Consider the following 17,307-nt stretch of genomic DNA (forward strand, 5'->3'; position numbering starts at 1 on the left):
TTGCATTGAATCAGTAACCCAAGATTATAAAATATTGATTATGAATGAGGCAATGGTTATCGTTCCTGTGTTACCTTCCATTTTTGTTAGACTTTTGTTATTTGTGCTTTGTTACCCTTTGTTACCTTTCTTGCTATGGGTATATTAATTAAACAATATATGGCCTCTATACTTAATGTGATAAAAGGTTATAACTGAGCTAATTTTCTCGGGTGAACCACACAAATGAAATGCCATAACCAGTTAAATCCAGGAACAAAGGAACATTATAACAAAGCATTTGGAATACATAGTAATTAGGAATTTAGCTGGGGAAATTAAAATCCAATGTTTGAACAGAAAAAGGGTTGTTTGTAAGAGAATAATTAACAATCTTTACTGTATTATGAAAGGGATCCATTACCTTACCTGCCATATAAAAAGGATCTTGCCACTGTATTAAATAATTAAATGGAATCCATTACCTTACCTACCATATAAAAGGGATCTTGTCACTGTATTAAATAATGAAATGGGATCCATTACCTTACCTGCCATATAAAAGGGATCTTGCCACTGTATTAAATAATGAAATGGGATCCATTACCTTACCTGCCATGTAAAAAGGATCTTGCCACTGTATTAAATAATGAAATGGGATCCATTACCTTACCTACCATATAAAAGGGACCTTGCCACTTTATTAAATAATGAAATGAGATCCATTACCTTACCTGCTATAAAAGGGATCTTGCCACTTTATTAAACAATGAAATGGGATCCATTACCTTACCTGCCATATAAAAGCGATCTTGTCACTTTATTAAATAATGAAATGAAATCCATTACCTTACCTGCCATATAAAAGGGATCTTGTCACTTTATTAAATAATGAATTGGGATCCATTACGTTATCTGCCATATAAAAGGGATCTTGCCACTTTATTAAATAATGAAATGGGGCACATTATCTTATCTACCATGTAATAGGGATCATGTTATACTAAAGTGCCTTATTGTGAAGGAGTACAGTATTAGTAGTTTAGTAGTAGGACCCTGTATAGCTGATGTCATTGTCATTATTTTTTGGGTACATTATGCAAATAAAAAGGAAAAAAAAGAGGATTACTGTTATCACCCGTCTGGTGATGGAATACTGAAAGCAAGCTGTACTGGAAGGTTGCAGTTGCTAATCTGGATAGACAAATACTGGCTGGTCAATTTAAGACCTGTCTGTCCAATAAAATTGTTTTTATTGCTACCCAAGAGATTACCTGCTGCATGCTCAGACATAACTTTATTTGACTGATATGATAAGGATAGCTCAATAAGCCAATCTGACACATTTGATTGGCACTAATGTCAGTTTCAGGTCTAATGTAAGTTTCAGGTTTCAGGCTGCTTATTACAGTAGCGGCAGAATGCAGCTGTGTCTAGCTAAAGACAATGAAGATTACAGCACTGAGTTTTGATAATGTCCAGCTTGAACAAAATTATTTCATAGATATTCCAGTTAAATCAATATTGGAAAATTATTGAAAAATTTATTTCTTTGTTTGAAAATTTTGGTTGAGATCCAATGGTGTAACTGCTGTTAATATATACCTTTTATAGGAAGAGTACTATATAAAGGAAAGCTGTATTATAGTTCATTCTGCACAACATTGTGACTCATATTCGTATCTGTTTCTCATTGAATTTTCATGTCAGTGTCTCACAATGTTGCCAAATTACCAATTTTTTTTCATGAATTAATGATTTAAACAAAATTCATATTGACATATGGTGCAATACTATTCATTCAATACGTGCTGAAAAAGACTGGTGTTTTTGCCTTGGAAGTGTCAATTTTTGACAGTGCTAAGAAATCAGTGGGAGGCAACTATATTAGGGCAGAATGGAATTTAAGCTGATTGCTTCTTAATAAAGAAATCAACTTTTCCACAGGTTTTGGGGGCATTGAAAAATTTGATGTAAACAAATCACTGAGAGTTATCATGTATTTAATGAGAGGTGTTACACACAATGTTGATCTTTGAATGGTGCTGAAATACTTTGTCTGTAGAATGAATTAGTTACTTTTAGCTACATTTATTGATGGTAACCTGAAAATTCACTGACCTACACATGTAGATATCATTGGCCATAGTGTGTGGAATGAACTATAATTTGTTATAAAAATGGGTTTTGTTTAAACTTTGAAAAGTTTATCTAGCAGTGATTTTTGAGATTTCATAGCTTAATATTTTGTTTCATGGATCATCTATTACTGTGTTAATATTTGCTTGTTGACTTATTCCAGAAATTTTATAAAAGACATGAGATGCTTGACATAATCGAGAATTATTCATAGTAACATAGTCATATTTATTTCTGATTGCATTCATGTAATCAGTCTCTCTCTCTCTCTCTCTCTCTTTTCCCTGAAACCATATTAATTTTGCATGGTTCTTCATGTACATTTCTTACTGAATGTAGTGAACAGGTCTTTATAAGTTATGAGAATACTTGTACCCCAACCTCATTTATCAACATTTATGGTAATAAAATATGTTTAATACAAGATGATTTACTGAAAGAAAAAAAAGTATTTAACATTGACGCTTGCAGTTTTTTTGCCAGTCTAGATGCAGTATACATCTTAAATAGAAATGAAATTGTTAGAATATATAAAAGAACCATGCAATGATAACTTGTTTACACTCTAATCACAAAGAGATATGAAACAGCCTCTAGTGTAGATTTTCAAACATAGGTAACAATAATAATTTCTTGTTCAAAGCTTTATAATATAATAAAGGTAGGTAAATTTTAAAATGAACATGAATGTTGTGTTTTTTATGATAATATAGTGATTGATGTATTTTCAGAATCTGGTACATTCTATGGTAGCGGAGAAGTTGAACAGCAGCAGCTGGAGACATAAGGTGATTGCATGTAAGATTCTGCCAACATTGCATGGAGATATTAACAAGGTACTATACTCCTTCATTATTTAAAGTTTTTAATTAAAAAAACACAAATCAAATATTATTTTTAGGTATAATGTATTTTGTTCAAGAATGATATGATCAATTGTAGGATCATTTTGAAACAATAGGTTGATTGCTTATCAGCTTTGCTAGACTAGAATAATGAGTCACCTCGACAGGTCAGCAAGTAATGTATATACTCACTTATAAGTTGAGTCCAACTGCAAAGAACATAGACCCTGATCTGCTGATGATTCTGTTGTTTGTCCTACTGATCCATACAAACTGCATAGAACCAGATCTGCTGGCACATGATGTGATAAATGATCTGGGTCTATGTAGTTTGCTAGTGGACAAGACTTGTAAAAAGCATGTATATATTATACCTTTAAAAAAAAATACGAATGCATATATGTGAATCTCTCAAGCAGTAGGACATGTGAACCTCTCAAGAAATGACATGAACCTCTCAAGCCCTAAGACATGTGAACCTCTCCAATAGCAAAACATGTGAACCTCTCAAGCAGTAGGACATGTGAACCACTCAAGCAGTAGGACAGTTTTTCCTCTATCAGCTGTAGACCACTCCAGATCATCTGCCTTGGATGCAGAAGTTCATGGGTTCATACCCCAACCGAGTCATACCAAAGACTTATTTTTAAAAACATGTTACTAACAGCTGCCTTGCTTGGCGTTCAGCATTAAGAAGTCCAGTGTTAGGACTGGTCAGCCTGGTGTCATGATAATGTGGCTGGGTGAGACATCATGCTACATGTCTGCGGCATGATGCCCCAGTGCTAGACATCACTATAAACTGCCACACTGCAGACATTGTAGCGATATGACTGAAATATTGTTAAGGCTACGTTAAAAATCCAGATCACACCCACCCACTCTATCAGCAGTGTGAAACATCCCTGTCTTCAGTGTTTGAAAATTCCTGTCTCACAGATCAGACTTTAAGACAGACACTAAGTCAGTTTGCTAATTCATAATCTTCAATTCAATGCCTGAAAAATGTCACCCATCATAAAAGCCTATTTTGTACGCACTTGTCTTATTTGTTGGGATAAAAATGATCACATTTATATTTTAATCGCCATATGGTACATGTGACATAACCAAGATACAAACTAGTAGATTTAAAAAGAAGTTCAAACTACAGTTTTCATGTGGCTTGAATTTGAAGGTTGCTGACTGGTCTCCAATTCTCATCCAAGCTAAGTTCACCCTGAGGAGGATTTTCCTGAGTTTGACTTAATATGTATTCCTAAGCCTAATAGTTCTTAGCAATTTTTTTTTTGCATTGGATGAAAGTTCATTTTTAAATGAACTGAACAAAAGATAAAATATAAGAGGTCACTTTAAATATTCCTCATAAACATCTTGAATGACATAATAGCAATTAAACAAGAAAAAAAAATCCCAATCGCTGACTTAAGTGCTTTTCTGATGAAATCAGTTTTCGGTCAGTCTCTCTTTTTTATCTTATCGCCAACACAGGTTGGCCAATTTTTAATCAGGGACTTAAAAGCCATCATGGACCATATCTGATCCCTTTATTACTTCACCTCAAAAACTCCAGCATTTGGCCTTTAGCTTTCCAGATTACAATTATAAGGTAATCAATTAACAGCTTGTTATGTACACATGTCAGCTTTCTTAACCTGATTACTCAGCCATGTATCATTGCATCAGTCAGTGAACTTGTATACCAGTTCCAGCCCCCCAGTAAACAAGGATTACTGTTCATAAGACAGTAAATGTGTGTCTTCGATATTTTAAAGGGATCACTGTTAATAAGCCAGTAAATGTTTGTCATCTATTAAACAGGGATTATTGTTCATAAGCCAGTAAATGTTTGTATTCCATATTAAACAAGGATTACTGTTCATGTAAATGTTTGTTGTCCATATTACTATTCACATAAATGTTTGTCATCCATATTAAACAAAGATTACAGTTCATAAGACAGTAAATGTTTGTTGCCCATATTAAACAAGGATTACTGTTCATAAGACAGTAAATGTTTGTATTCCATATTAAACAAGGATTACTGTTCATAAGACAGTAAATGTTTTTATTCCATATTAAACAAAGATTACTGTTCATAAGACAATAAATGTTTGTATTCCATATTAAACAAGGATTACTGTTCATAAGACAGTAAATGTTTATATTCCATATTAAAACTGCTAGACAGTGATAAATTCATAACTACATATGCATAATGACAGCATATGTCGTGTCACTGAGTGCACTTATATGGGATAGGGTTACACATCTTTATCTTGCATGGCCGAACTGTATCACACATATATAAGAACGAAAACAAAAAGGAACCACTTTCCAATGTTGGCAGTGACATCATTATTGATGATCTTAAAATATTTTTTGAAATTATTTTGTGCTGATCTCCATATTGTCAACATGGTTGTATGTCCAATAATTAAACTTCCTGGGTACATTCATTCTAAGAAGTTTTATTTACTACAGTCAAAATTATGTAAAAATGATCGACTTTCAGACTCCATTAGAGTAAATACATTTGGTTTTGGATCGTGCAGTGGTGGAGCAGGTGAGAGGTACCATTTTGCAGAATTATTGTATTAAAAAGGTGTGTTCAAATAAGCCTTTCATCATAAAGCAATTAAAAAAGTAAGAAACTGAGGAAAGTTTTGTGTTGGATGGATTTTAAATTTATGTTCATATACATTTATGCTTGATGATGGACCATGATCAAAACATCATTTTAATTCAGGACATCACAAACAAGCTGGCCGACCTGATGTGGAATGATTGGAATGCTGAAGTGAGACATGCAGCTGCCCAGTGTCTCGGTAAAACTGGCCACGGTCGTGATGTCCATGATGATCTGAGAGAACGAATCCTGAATGGAGAGGAGAGAATTAAATTAGAGGCCATCAGTAAAGTTGGACAGTTGGGTATGATATTTAAGGACTTATCACACAAAGTATAACCTATGCTCAAAAGAGGAGTCCACCCCTACTTATATAAACTTCTACCAAATTTTAAGTTTGGGAACCTTTACCCAAAGATAAGACCTATCTCACCCATTTTGATAGAAAGTTTATTAGGTTGATTCCTTGCATCTTTTGTAGGAAAAATACCGTTGCTCACCAGTTTCTATAGACTTGGGAAATTGGTATCCCATGCTAATAGAGACGTCTGTTGCTCGTTCATATAATTTGTTCCCCATGCTAAAAGAGATGACTGTTGCTTATTTTTCTTATGCTGTTTGCTTTGTATGAAGACTACCATATACGCTCACTTATAGGTTGAGTCCAGCTACATATAAGATTGATCCTGACTGCCCTTTAGATAATACACCTAATAAAATGCATTGATCCATATCTGCCAGATCTGGGTCTGTGCAGTTTACAATTGGAGTGGATGTATATATATATATATATATATATATATATATATATATATATATATATATATATATATATATATATATATATATATATATATATGATAATTGTCAACTTCTAGTTCTGTGTCATGGCCATCTAATCTAGAATGGTTTTGAGCCACAAACTTGAATTTTGGTGTTTGGGATGTACTCATTGGCGAAAACCCTTTCTTGTGTACAAATAATGAATAGAGAATCTTTATATAAATAATTATCCATACTTGGAGACAGTAGGACCCATCATCCCTGTTCCATGAATTTAAATTATCAATGAAAGAGTTGTTTTTTCTATAGCATGCTCCATTATAACACAAATTCGAATATAACAGTGGTGGTGTGGCTCCCGAAATTTCATATACATGTATTTGTCTCATACATGAAAAAAATTCTTTCTTAAAAGTACAAAAAAAGAACATTAAAAGTTTAATATCATTTTGGGGAAGAGATCATGTTTGAATAATACAAGATGATCGTGGCATGGCTCATGCAATTTTATATGTACATTTCTTGTACACGATAAAAAATTCTTTCTTAAAAGTACGATAAATAATGTGTAAAAAGTTTATTCTGGGATTGCGTAGGACTTTACCAGTGTTGCAAACTTGGATTTTTTTCCCTCATTGGCGGCCATATATACCATCTGGCAAATTTTTTTTATTGCCAACATTATTGGCTGTTTTAAACTTGTATATACAACCATTGGTTTGGAGTGGAGAAATTCAGAGGCCCCGTGAAAGGAAGCTGCAAATTGGATATAAAATGCACTGAAATTTATATATTGTTACATAAACAAATTCTTTGTCCATATTCACAAACCATCTAAACAATGCATTGTTATATCATAATCCCTTTATCTTGACATCTTGCAGGAGTACTGTATGTTGTGAGGTATCCGCTTTTTTTTGTTGTTGACATTTCTGGTAAAGGAGATCATCCAGACAAGGCATTATCTAATAATCTATCCTTCATCGGATTTTTGGCCACTCGCTAGTAATTAACATATTTACAAAGACTGACATTTGTATGTGGATGTTAAGTAAAATTCCTCTTCTTTTCAGTCGGAGTTAAATCCTTCAGACCACTCCTTTGTTAAATTTCTGATGCATAAAAAATACACAAAAACACATCTTACTTATTGGTTTATTCAATAGGCTGGGAGGAACAGTAACTAGAATAGACCAAATGACGGTCAATTCCTTTTTAAAAATGTACACAGATAAAATAGTTTGCAGAAATTTCAAAGGAAACAGAGTACCTTTGAAGCACTGATTGTTATGAAAACGTACTCAGCAAATGGAAAAAAAATCAGTCGCAACGATGCTTTACAATTATTTGATGTTGCCGCCACAAGATGAAATGGGCTTTTGTTTGGTTATCCAAAGCTACTCTTTAGTGGTGACTTCAATAATGCATGCACCCTTTATCAAAGAAAGCCAACTACAATCTTCAATAAAAACAAAGAACTTTTCTTCAAAGAAAGTCTGTACCAAACTTAAATAAAAGTAATAGAATGTGATGGATTTTTGCATTTTCCAGTATGACATGAACATGTTAACTGTGCCGTGAAAGTTTCCTTTTTGCAGGGAAAAAGTTTATGCTTATGAATGCTACCAATGGCAGCTTAAAACGCTAACTAACTTGTACCAACTTGGGACATACTGCAAAGTAAATGTGCTTTGTCATTTGTTACGTGATTGTGCATAATTTGGATCGAATCACTTGTATTGTGGATTCAATGTATATGATGAGATTCGCGGGTGAGTTCACAGTGTTGATACTCTATTCATGCTATACATGAGACATGCAGATATAAACAGTATTCACGTATATATACCAATTCGTGGTTCTCTAAATAAAGTAAACTATTATATATGCCTTCTCTGTTTTCACTACAGGTGTATTTCTCATTTAATATGCATTGATTTCAGATGGTAACTATGCCGATGAAGCACATATTTTACCACCCACATTTATTACCTACCCCCCCTGCAATTTCTTTTGGGTACATGCATCATTTTCTTCAGCTAACTGACCTGGTTGCTTATAACATGGTTCAGTCTATAACACAGTCAGGTTCTATGGCTCCCAACTACTGTGTTATAGTGAGGTCGCACTGCAGCATGAAAAATAAACCTCCTTCTCCAACAAACCAAAGAATAACCAAACAAATTCAGTGCATTCAGGGATTAATCCACAAAATGCTCAGAGTTACACTATTGGACCCATCCCAAAATGTTAAGGCATGTTTTTCTTTCCCAAAATTTAGATCCAGGGGTCATTTTGTTCTGCCCAGTTGCTAATTTTGCTACCAAATAATTCAGATTTATGGAAACTTTAGCATTTTAAAAAGTATTCTTAGGTTGACTGACCAAGCCAATTCTAATCAGCATCATAATTTAAGTGGGAAAGTTTATTTTTATACAATGACAGATGTGAAATAAATTTAGCTTATGACTTAATGAATATATTCTCTATTCAAGTATTTATATTGCTATCATTTCCTAATTGTCCTAGAATGAGTGCTTGTGTGTGATTTTGATTTTTAACATAGCTTTGACACTTTTTCAGTCATATCGCTACAATGTCTGCAGTGTGGCAGTTTATAATTATGTCTAGCACTGGGGCATCTAGCATGATGTCCCACCCAGTCACATTATCCTGACACCATGCTGACCAGTCCTAACACTACCCTCTTAATGTTGAGTGACAAGCGAGGCAGCTGTTAGTATCATTTTTATAAGTCTTTAGTATCACTTGGCCAGGGATTGAACCCATGACTTCCTGCATCCGGATGCTCTAACCACTAGGCCACCTGAGTGGTCTCCTAAAATGAACCTTTCTCAAATTTTCTAATGTGATCCCTGGTAACTTTGCAGGCATCATGACAGCTAAGCTTTTGCCAGTCTTCCTGGAGTGTTTTGAGGATGACCATGTCTCTATAAGGAGGGAAGTTTGTATAACATGTGGGAATCTGGAAATCAGGGAGGACTCGGTGATAGAGAAGTTGATCCATACAGCTACATTTGATACAGTCTGGAAAATCAAAGCCCTTGCATTTCAAGGTAAGTGAATATTTTGTTTAACAATGATTTATTTTACTTTCATTTTAAGATAAGTTCTAACAAAATACAGCGTAACGTCACCCTCTTAGTAAGAGGGATGGTTAATTGGAGTTTGCTGGCATTATCTAGAGGATGACCTCCCTCGGTTTTATAGCCCGGTGGGAGTGGATAGATAGAATATCAACAGAGAACTGAGCAAGACTATTGGGAAGAAATAATGCAAGAATTATGTTCGATTGTTTGTACAAGGGAGGTAAGTTTGTTAGTCCTTGTTCCAATAACCTTCCATGGGTTTTCTAGTACATTGTCATTTGTAAGTGGAGTTTTCTCCCTTTGACTATAACTGAGTGATCAGTGACTTCACTGCATCATTTTTGCATGACATATTGTGTGTGTGCTTCAAAACTATTTTGTTGTTGGTATTTGGTGTCTGATTATGTTGCTGGTATTTGGTGTCTGATTTATATAGATACATTATCTGATCATGGAAGAATACATTTTTTTTGGTGTCTGATTTATATACATGCAGTAACTGATCATGGAAGAATAGATTTATTTGGTGTCTGATTTATATACATGCAGTAACTGATAATGGAAGAATAGATTTATTTGGTGTCTGATTTATATACATGCAGTAACTGATCATGGAAGAATAGATTTATTTGGTGTCTGATTTATATTTCATGCAGTAACTGATCATGGAAGAATACATTTATTTGGTGTCTGGTTTATATAGATACATTAACTGATCATGGAAGAATACATTTATTTGGTGTCTGATTTATATACATGTAGTAACTGATCATGGAAGAATACATTTTACACAGTTTGCATTGTATAAACATTTTCTGGAGCCATAAAAAGAAATAAGGGGTTTCAGATTTGCTTCCTTCCTAGGTCAGCTGACTTTGTCCGTGGGAATGGCACCTATTCCCATTTCCTTGGCATGATATAGCAATTATGTGTACAAAGTGCTGTTAGAAATGAACCAACCAACCAGATATGACTGTAGGATGTGATACAGTATTTCAGGTGGAGCACATTTGTCAATTTTTCCAAAAATTTGCAGAATTCAGTGACTTTTACAGACATGCTGCTGAGATGTAATAGCCATGTATTGATACAGACCTAGATGACCAAATGTGTTTTGTCATTTTTGTTAGTGGCATATGTTATTCTGTTGTAGATATTTTTTGCATACTTTATCCCTAGTCAAGACATTTGATGCATTAACTTGATATCCTTGGTAATAAAATTTTAATTCCATTTCAACTAATTTGAAACTGGCAAGGTCTCACAGTCCCATTCTTCACTGATCAGACAGATTTAAACTAGGTTGACATGTGTAAGCTGTACTGACATATATGTATGGTTGTAGATAGCTCTTTTGACTTGGAAAACAGTTTTAGTCAGTCATGGAGCAAGAAAACTAGGCATAAAGAAATCCTATCATATTGTAAACAAAATTTAATCTTATGGTTTAATATTCACATACAGCAAAGGGCATTGATGTTAGAGTTGATCAATTTAGGCACTGCATTTAAGTTACAAGGCATTTCTTTCCATGCATGACCTTGAAAATAAAAATGTTCATAAACCTAACAGTGTTGAAAAGTTGTCTCTCAATACCTTATTAATACCATCCATGCAGAGACCATTTTAATTAATAGATCTATACATAAATAAATGTAGTGGTAAAAGCTGCATTTAATGTATAATAATAATAATAATAATAATAATAATAATAATAATAAATTTTATGAGGGTGACACAATTAGTAGAAAAACTAATTTCCCTTATGGTCCTCAGTTATCTACATATGTACAGGCAAATATATCAAATACAGCTGGGAAACAAACATAAAAAAATGGTATAATGGATTGGCATACACAAGAGCAACTATGTATGCATTCAGCACACATAGGATTTTGTACACCAACATGCATGTTTGAAAACTTTTTCATTCACACACATGCATGGATTCATACTTAACATGTTTTGGTAATATCTGATGTATCTCTCCATATGTCCTTCATATGTTTTATTTTCCCCTGCCCATCATCATGGTTCATGCTGATTATATCTGGTATATGCACACATAAAACCATTTATTTTCCTAGTTATAAGGTTCTCTGTAGGAATCTGCATTTTCCTAAAGTGTATGTACATGTTTCTTCTATGCAGTATGGTTCCCCAGTGATCTAAATAAATGTTTTTGAAATTGTTAATGATGCAGCAGTTATCCCTACCATTTAGAAAATTACACAAAGAAATGTTAATATTGATTAACACAATTCCCCTGCTGGGTTAGTTAATATGTTAGACTGCTTCTAGAACAAGTTTTCTGCTGGTCAAGCTATGCAAAACCAGACTATAATCAGTATCCAATTAAATCTAGTAATTGTTCAGTCTGGAACATAATTATTGATGTTTGAAAAATGAGTTTGGAAAATATAAATACTTGTGCATGTATGGAATGAACAAATGAGGAGATTACCATATATGCATGGTTATGAGTATTTCATTCATATCAAAATTAGACAATGCCTGAAAACACACAGTATATAGCTAACACAGTTTGTGAGAAAAGAATTGAAAAAATGGTTATCTTTTTTCACAGAGATAGACTGCTATGTTCTTGGGCCTAGTATACATATTTTGTGTGTGTTTCATGTGAATATGCTCACATTGCATGATGGCAAATTAGGAGTTGTGTTGCCTAAGTGGTTAGTTGTCATTGTCGTTGTTGTTGTTGTTGTTGTAGGGTTTAATGCCATTTTTCAGCACAAGATAGGCTATACATGGTGGCCAGTATTACTGGTGGAGGAAGAACCTGGAAAACCCTGGGAAGAACCACCGACCCATGAGAAGCTACTGGCAGGCTTTCTCACACACCCAGCTAGATGAGCCTGAGACTCAAACCCACACAGACAGAGGTGAGATGGCAGTGATCCAGAACAGTGAGCACTTTAGACCACTTGGCCACTCAGGGCCCCCTCAGTGGTTAGTGTGCTCGACTCATGACTGAAAAGGTACAGGTTTGAATCCTAACATTGGACCAGCCTTGGTCAGCCATTGTGGTGTGTATTTGGGCAAGGTACTTTACTCAGTTGCCTAGGAACTAAGTAACCTACTTGTGTCGCTGTGCTGCAAAGCACGAAACCATGCATGATGGTAAATTACATGTGGTTCTGGGTTGAGAAATTATTGTCATTTAAGTCTTAAATTGAGTCAAGAGTTTCACAGAGTGTTACCAATAATATTGAATTTTTAGTTAAAGCAATTATTGAGATGATGTCAGAGAGAAGGAGAGAGTTGGTTTGTTGGTTGGATGGTTGGTGTTTAATGGCACATCGACACATTAAAGGTTATATCGTGCTAAAGCTATTGTTGTAAAATGCATTGCTCAAATACATACATTGAAGCCAACTTTGTTACCGTAAATTTCAAAGTCAGCATGAACCATCTTCATACATTGTATAGTTCTTTTCATTCTTTAAAATATCCATTATATGGGTAAATGTGCATGAATATATCTAGCACACGTTGTATTGAAACATACCAATCACATAAAATAATTAAATTTTCATCAGGAATGACTTAAATGCTGTACAATTAGCTATATTTTCTGTGAGAATAGACATTTGTGGGCCAAAGAATGAACTCTTTCAAACTTTAATGGAGGTAATTAGTCTCAGTTAGGAAGAATGAGAACAAAGCTTTGTCTTGATACACATTTTTTGTATATAAATCATCAGCTAACCTGATTGTTCTTAAAGTGGTAATTTGTTACAGATCTTGTCACTAATTATTATTTCCATATATACTTGCTTAGAAGTTGGATCCATCTGCAAACTGCATCAACCCAATTCTGCTATCACATGATATTCCAACAGGTCTGGGTCTGTGCAGTTTGTTATCAATAAAAAAAAACAGACTCAGAGCTGCTGGCACAGTATGCAATGACAGATCAAGGACTCTGTTGTTTGCAATTGAAGATGACTAATAAGTGAGTATATATGGTATAACATCATATCAATGCAATAGTTGATTAAAACTGAAGTATATTTAGCCATTTCCTTCAATATAGCTTTTACCTGTCTGGTATCAAATTTTAATATTAGTACATTTATTGATATCAAACTTGCACAGTGGATGCATTTTGGGATGGCTATGTTTTACACACTTACACAGGGTCCCTGTGACCTACATCATTTTTTAATACAAAACTGTGTACCTTCAAGAAAGTTCTAATTTAAGGGCTTATCAGTATAGCTACCATTGTGATCCTACTTGCACCATTGTTACATTTTTAGACGCCAATCAACATACACTGTAGCTTCAAAATACTTCCAAATGGCTCAAGGCAATGATAAAAGGGGGAGTGGACATATTCTTCTGATCTCTGGTTGTCTTTTATTTTCAGCCTTCAAAACAGGAAAATCTATGCTTCAAAAATAATCATTATTAGTTTCAGAAATACTGTCTGATAATGTAATAAATATATTACTATATATACTTGCTTATAATTCAAGTCCTAAAGCTAAAAGCACAGCTCCGGATCTGCCATTGCATAATGCATAGATCTGGGTCTGTGCATTTTGTTAGGAGTAATTTGTGAAACAAACAGCATAGACCCTGCTATGCAAGTGCATTATGTAACGGCAGATCAAGGTCTGTGTTGTTTGCAGTTGGAGCATTATGGTATTTTTAAGTGGGTTCAAACAGCACCTCCTGTTCATGATAACCGAGACAATAACTCATTAGTCTTCTTAAAATAATTCTTGAAACTCCTACAGTATTTTATATTTCATTTTACCCATTGTAAAAACGTTCGATTTTAGCAAAATTTGAAATGCATTATTGGCCAAAGCAAGAAATGCATGATAAATGACTAAAACTTATCAAATTTGTTCATGTTCAGTAAGTACCCAACCACTCTTATAAATCACAAAAGTATGAAATATAGTTCATAGTGGCCTGCTTTCTGCAGGAAAGTTATACTGACAGAGCCAAATTCACTTACAGTGAAACCTGCAAAATCTAAATATTGTTTATAGTCCCTGTGCCATGTGGTGAATTTTGGAGAAAACCCATTCATTTCTTTGCTGACTCACTGTGGTCCATATAAAGATCCATATTATCCATAATAGCATACCTTCTATTATTGGTATACCCCCTGGGACCATTAATCCATAGAAATCAAACTACTTATTAATAGGCAGAACTTTTTCATATTGAATCTTTGGAAATGTTTTTTCTTTTCCATTAGAATAAGCTGAAACCAATATTTTTGCTTGGAATTATTTGTACAGTAAGACAAAATAGTATTGAAAAAGTGTATTCAAAAACTGTACAGACTAAAAATAAAATATGTTTTGCTTGGAATTTTTTGTACAGTAAAACAAAATAGTATTGAAAAACTGTATTCAAAAACTGTACAGACTAGTAATAAAAATATGTTTTGCATGGAATTATTTGTACAGTAAGAAAAAATAGTATTGAAAAAGTGTATTCAAAAACTGTACAGACTAATAATAAAAGTATGTTTTGCTTGGAATTTTTTGTAAAGTAAGAAAAAATAGTATTGAAAAAGTGTATTCAAAAACTGTACAGACTAATAATAAAATATTTTTTGCTGCCAAGAATGTTTGGAATTGAGAGTTTTGCTGTTTGAATATGTCAACTGATTCAGGTGCATTTTTAAAGGCACTTAGTTTTACAAGACCAAGTGCTTTTCTCAAGGACACAGAAGCAGCTGAGCCTGACTGGCCTGGGCAATAATTAAACCCAGGACCCATGGGTTGCAAGTCTGGTGTTTCACCAACTGAGTTACTATAGCTCCCCTTGCTTTTTGTAGAAACATAACCTTAGGAACAAAATTTTACAATAAACTTTTCTAGTAGGAAGTAAACTCTGATGGATAGAAAGAGGGAAATATTAAAGGACAAATAAACTCAGCAATGTCACTTGGGCATATTGTATGTGCTCATAAGTCAGTTCCATCTGCAGACTGCATCAATTCAGATCTGCCATCACATAATGCACCAGCAGATCAAGACCTATGCAGTTTGCTACGAGTAACAAGCAACAGACACCCTCATCTGCCAATGCATAATGTGATGGCAGAGCAAGGTCTGTTTTGTTTCAAGTTGGACCAAACTTATAACTGAGTATATATGGGAACAAAAAAGAAAACATTGCAAAACAGCTTTCGTTACATTAGCCAAGATATAAACATTACTTCAGGTTATGGGTGTATACAGCCATAAATCTAATGCCTGAATTCATGCCAGGCTAATAAATTGAACAGAAAACTTTTAATTGCCTTCTCTTTAATTCAGTTACACTTTAAAAACCATCATTTTAAAGTTGTAAATGTTTCTGTATAGTTATGCAAAAGTGTAACATTTTTAACACAGGTGAGGATGAAACAGATTGTTTTAACTAGTTATGATGTGATGTTCAGGCATCTATTGACATAATGCAAATATATATAACAAAATCCTAAGAAAAGAGTGTTATAATTTCTTTTAAAACTTGTAATCAAATTAATTAGTTTTGAGGTATTTTAGTTGTAACATGTGACATTTCTACTTAATACCAGTGGAACTTGAGCTACAGCGTATCAGTGTTGGATTTTATAATAGGAAAACAAAAAAAGTATTTAGAAGTTTAAAACATCATAAGGTTGTAAAGAAGTTAAAATACTTATGCAAAAAAGCAAGTACTACAACTTTATCAATTTTTGCATTAAGAATTAAGAAATGTACATTTAGGTCTTTGTATCTTACACCTTAATCAGATCTTTGAAAGTATTTTTTCTTCTTTTTTCTGAGTAAAATATTTCATTCTATATGTGTCATTGCCCTTTTAGTAAGAGGGGTGGTTAATTGGATTCGGATGGCATTATTGAGAGGATGACTTCCCTCAATTTTATAGCCCGGTGGGAGTTGATAGATAGAATATCAACAGAGAACTGAGCAAGACTGTTGGGAAGAAAAAATGCAATACGAGCCCCCTTAGACGAGAAAAATAACAAAATTTAATCAATAACAATTAATAGCGGCAACTCCAATTGAATCTAAGTTATGTCAACAGAATTTAATAGCAATGTCTAATTTGGATTTATTTCATCATAATAATGATTGGTGAAAAGAGCACAATGTCCATGACTAATTGCATCACCTTCCTCTTGTGACCTGTGTATCACGTCTTCCTATTCTCTAGTCTTCCTATTCTCAATGCTTCATCTGTTCTGGACTTCCTAGTCTTTTATTTTGAACACATCATCTATTTCTTGACTTCTGACTGTCCTGTCTCTCAGAGAAAGCTGTTTCCTTCAAGGACAAAATTACCCCTAAATCTCTATACATATCACTTTCTATACATACATAAATTCCCTTACTTATGTTACTCAAAGGCAGACTAGCTATCCACAATGCATAAATTCTGACTTAATCTGATAGAACATCACCCTCGCTTCACAGCAACTGATCATGAATTAACATGTGAGCAGTGTATCTGGCATTACCATATCTCTCTACCTACGCTAATACATGCTCGATTACTATTGCATAAAATTCACAAAATTCTAACTCACAGCAATCTCTAACTTACAAGATTATTTAAACATTACAAAATCAGATATAAATATGTGATTATTGTTAACTTACGATAATCAGTATCATCCTGGCAGACAAAGGAAATTATTTCACATAACCCTATGAAATCCTACACATATGAAAATTTGGATAGCATGCAATCGTCAGTTCTATCAATGAACTAGTAACTGTGCAGTTAAAGAGATAAATTGCATAACAATTCTAACATCAACAGATTTCCATGAAATTGA

The 17,307-nt window shown here is 33.9% G+C and overlaps 1 protein-coding gene across 4 annotated transcripts in view; it reads left to right on the forward strand.

Moving 5' to 3' along the window:
- The window catches only part of LOC149795325 (uncharacterized), a 132,402-nt gene that overhangs the window by 54,681 nt on the left and 60,414 nt on the right, over positions 1-17,307 (forward strand). For all 4 annotated transcript variants that reach the window (XM_089965094.1, XM_089965095.1, XM_089965096.1 and 1 more), the window contains 3 exons: positions 2,850-2,954; positions 5,713-5,896; positions 9,267-9,452. In XM_089965094.1, the coding sequence (XP_089821220.1) occupies positions 2,850-2,954; positions 5,713-5,896; positions 9,267-9,452 (475 nt within the window). The remainder of the gene's footprint in view (positions 1-2,849; positions 2,955-5,712; positions 5,897-9,266; positions 9,453-17,307) is intronic.

The sequence above is a fragment of the Sinohyriopsis cumingii genome, chromosome 7 (genome assembly GCF_028554795.1).
Source record: "Sinohyriopsis cumingii isolate HCF-2022 chromosome 7, ASM2855479v2, whole genome shotgun sequence".
Taxonomy (NCBI): Eukaryota; Metazoa; Mollusca; class Bivalvia; order Unionida; family Unionidae; genus Sinohyriopsis; species Sinohyriopsis cumingii.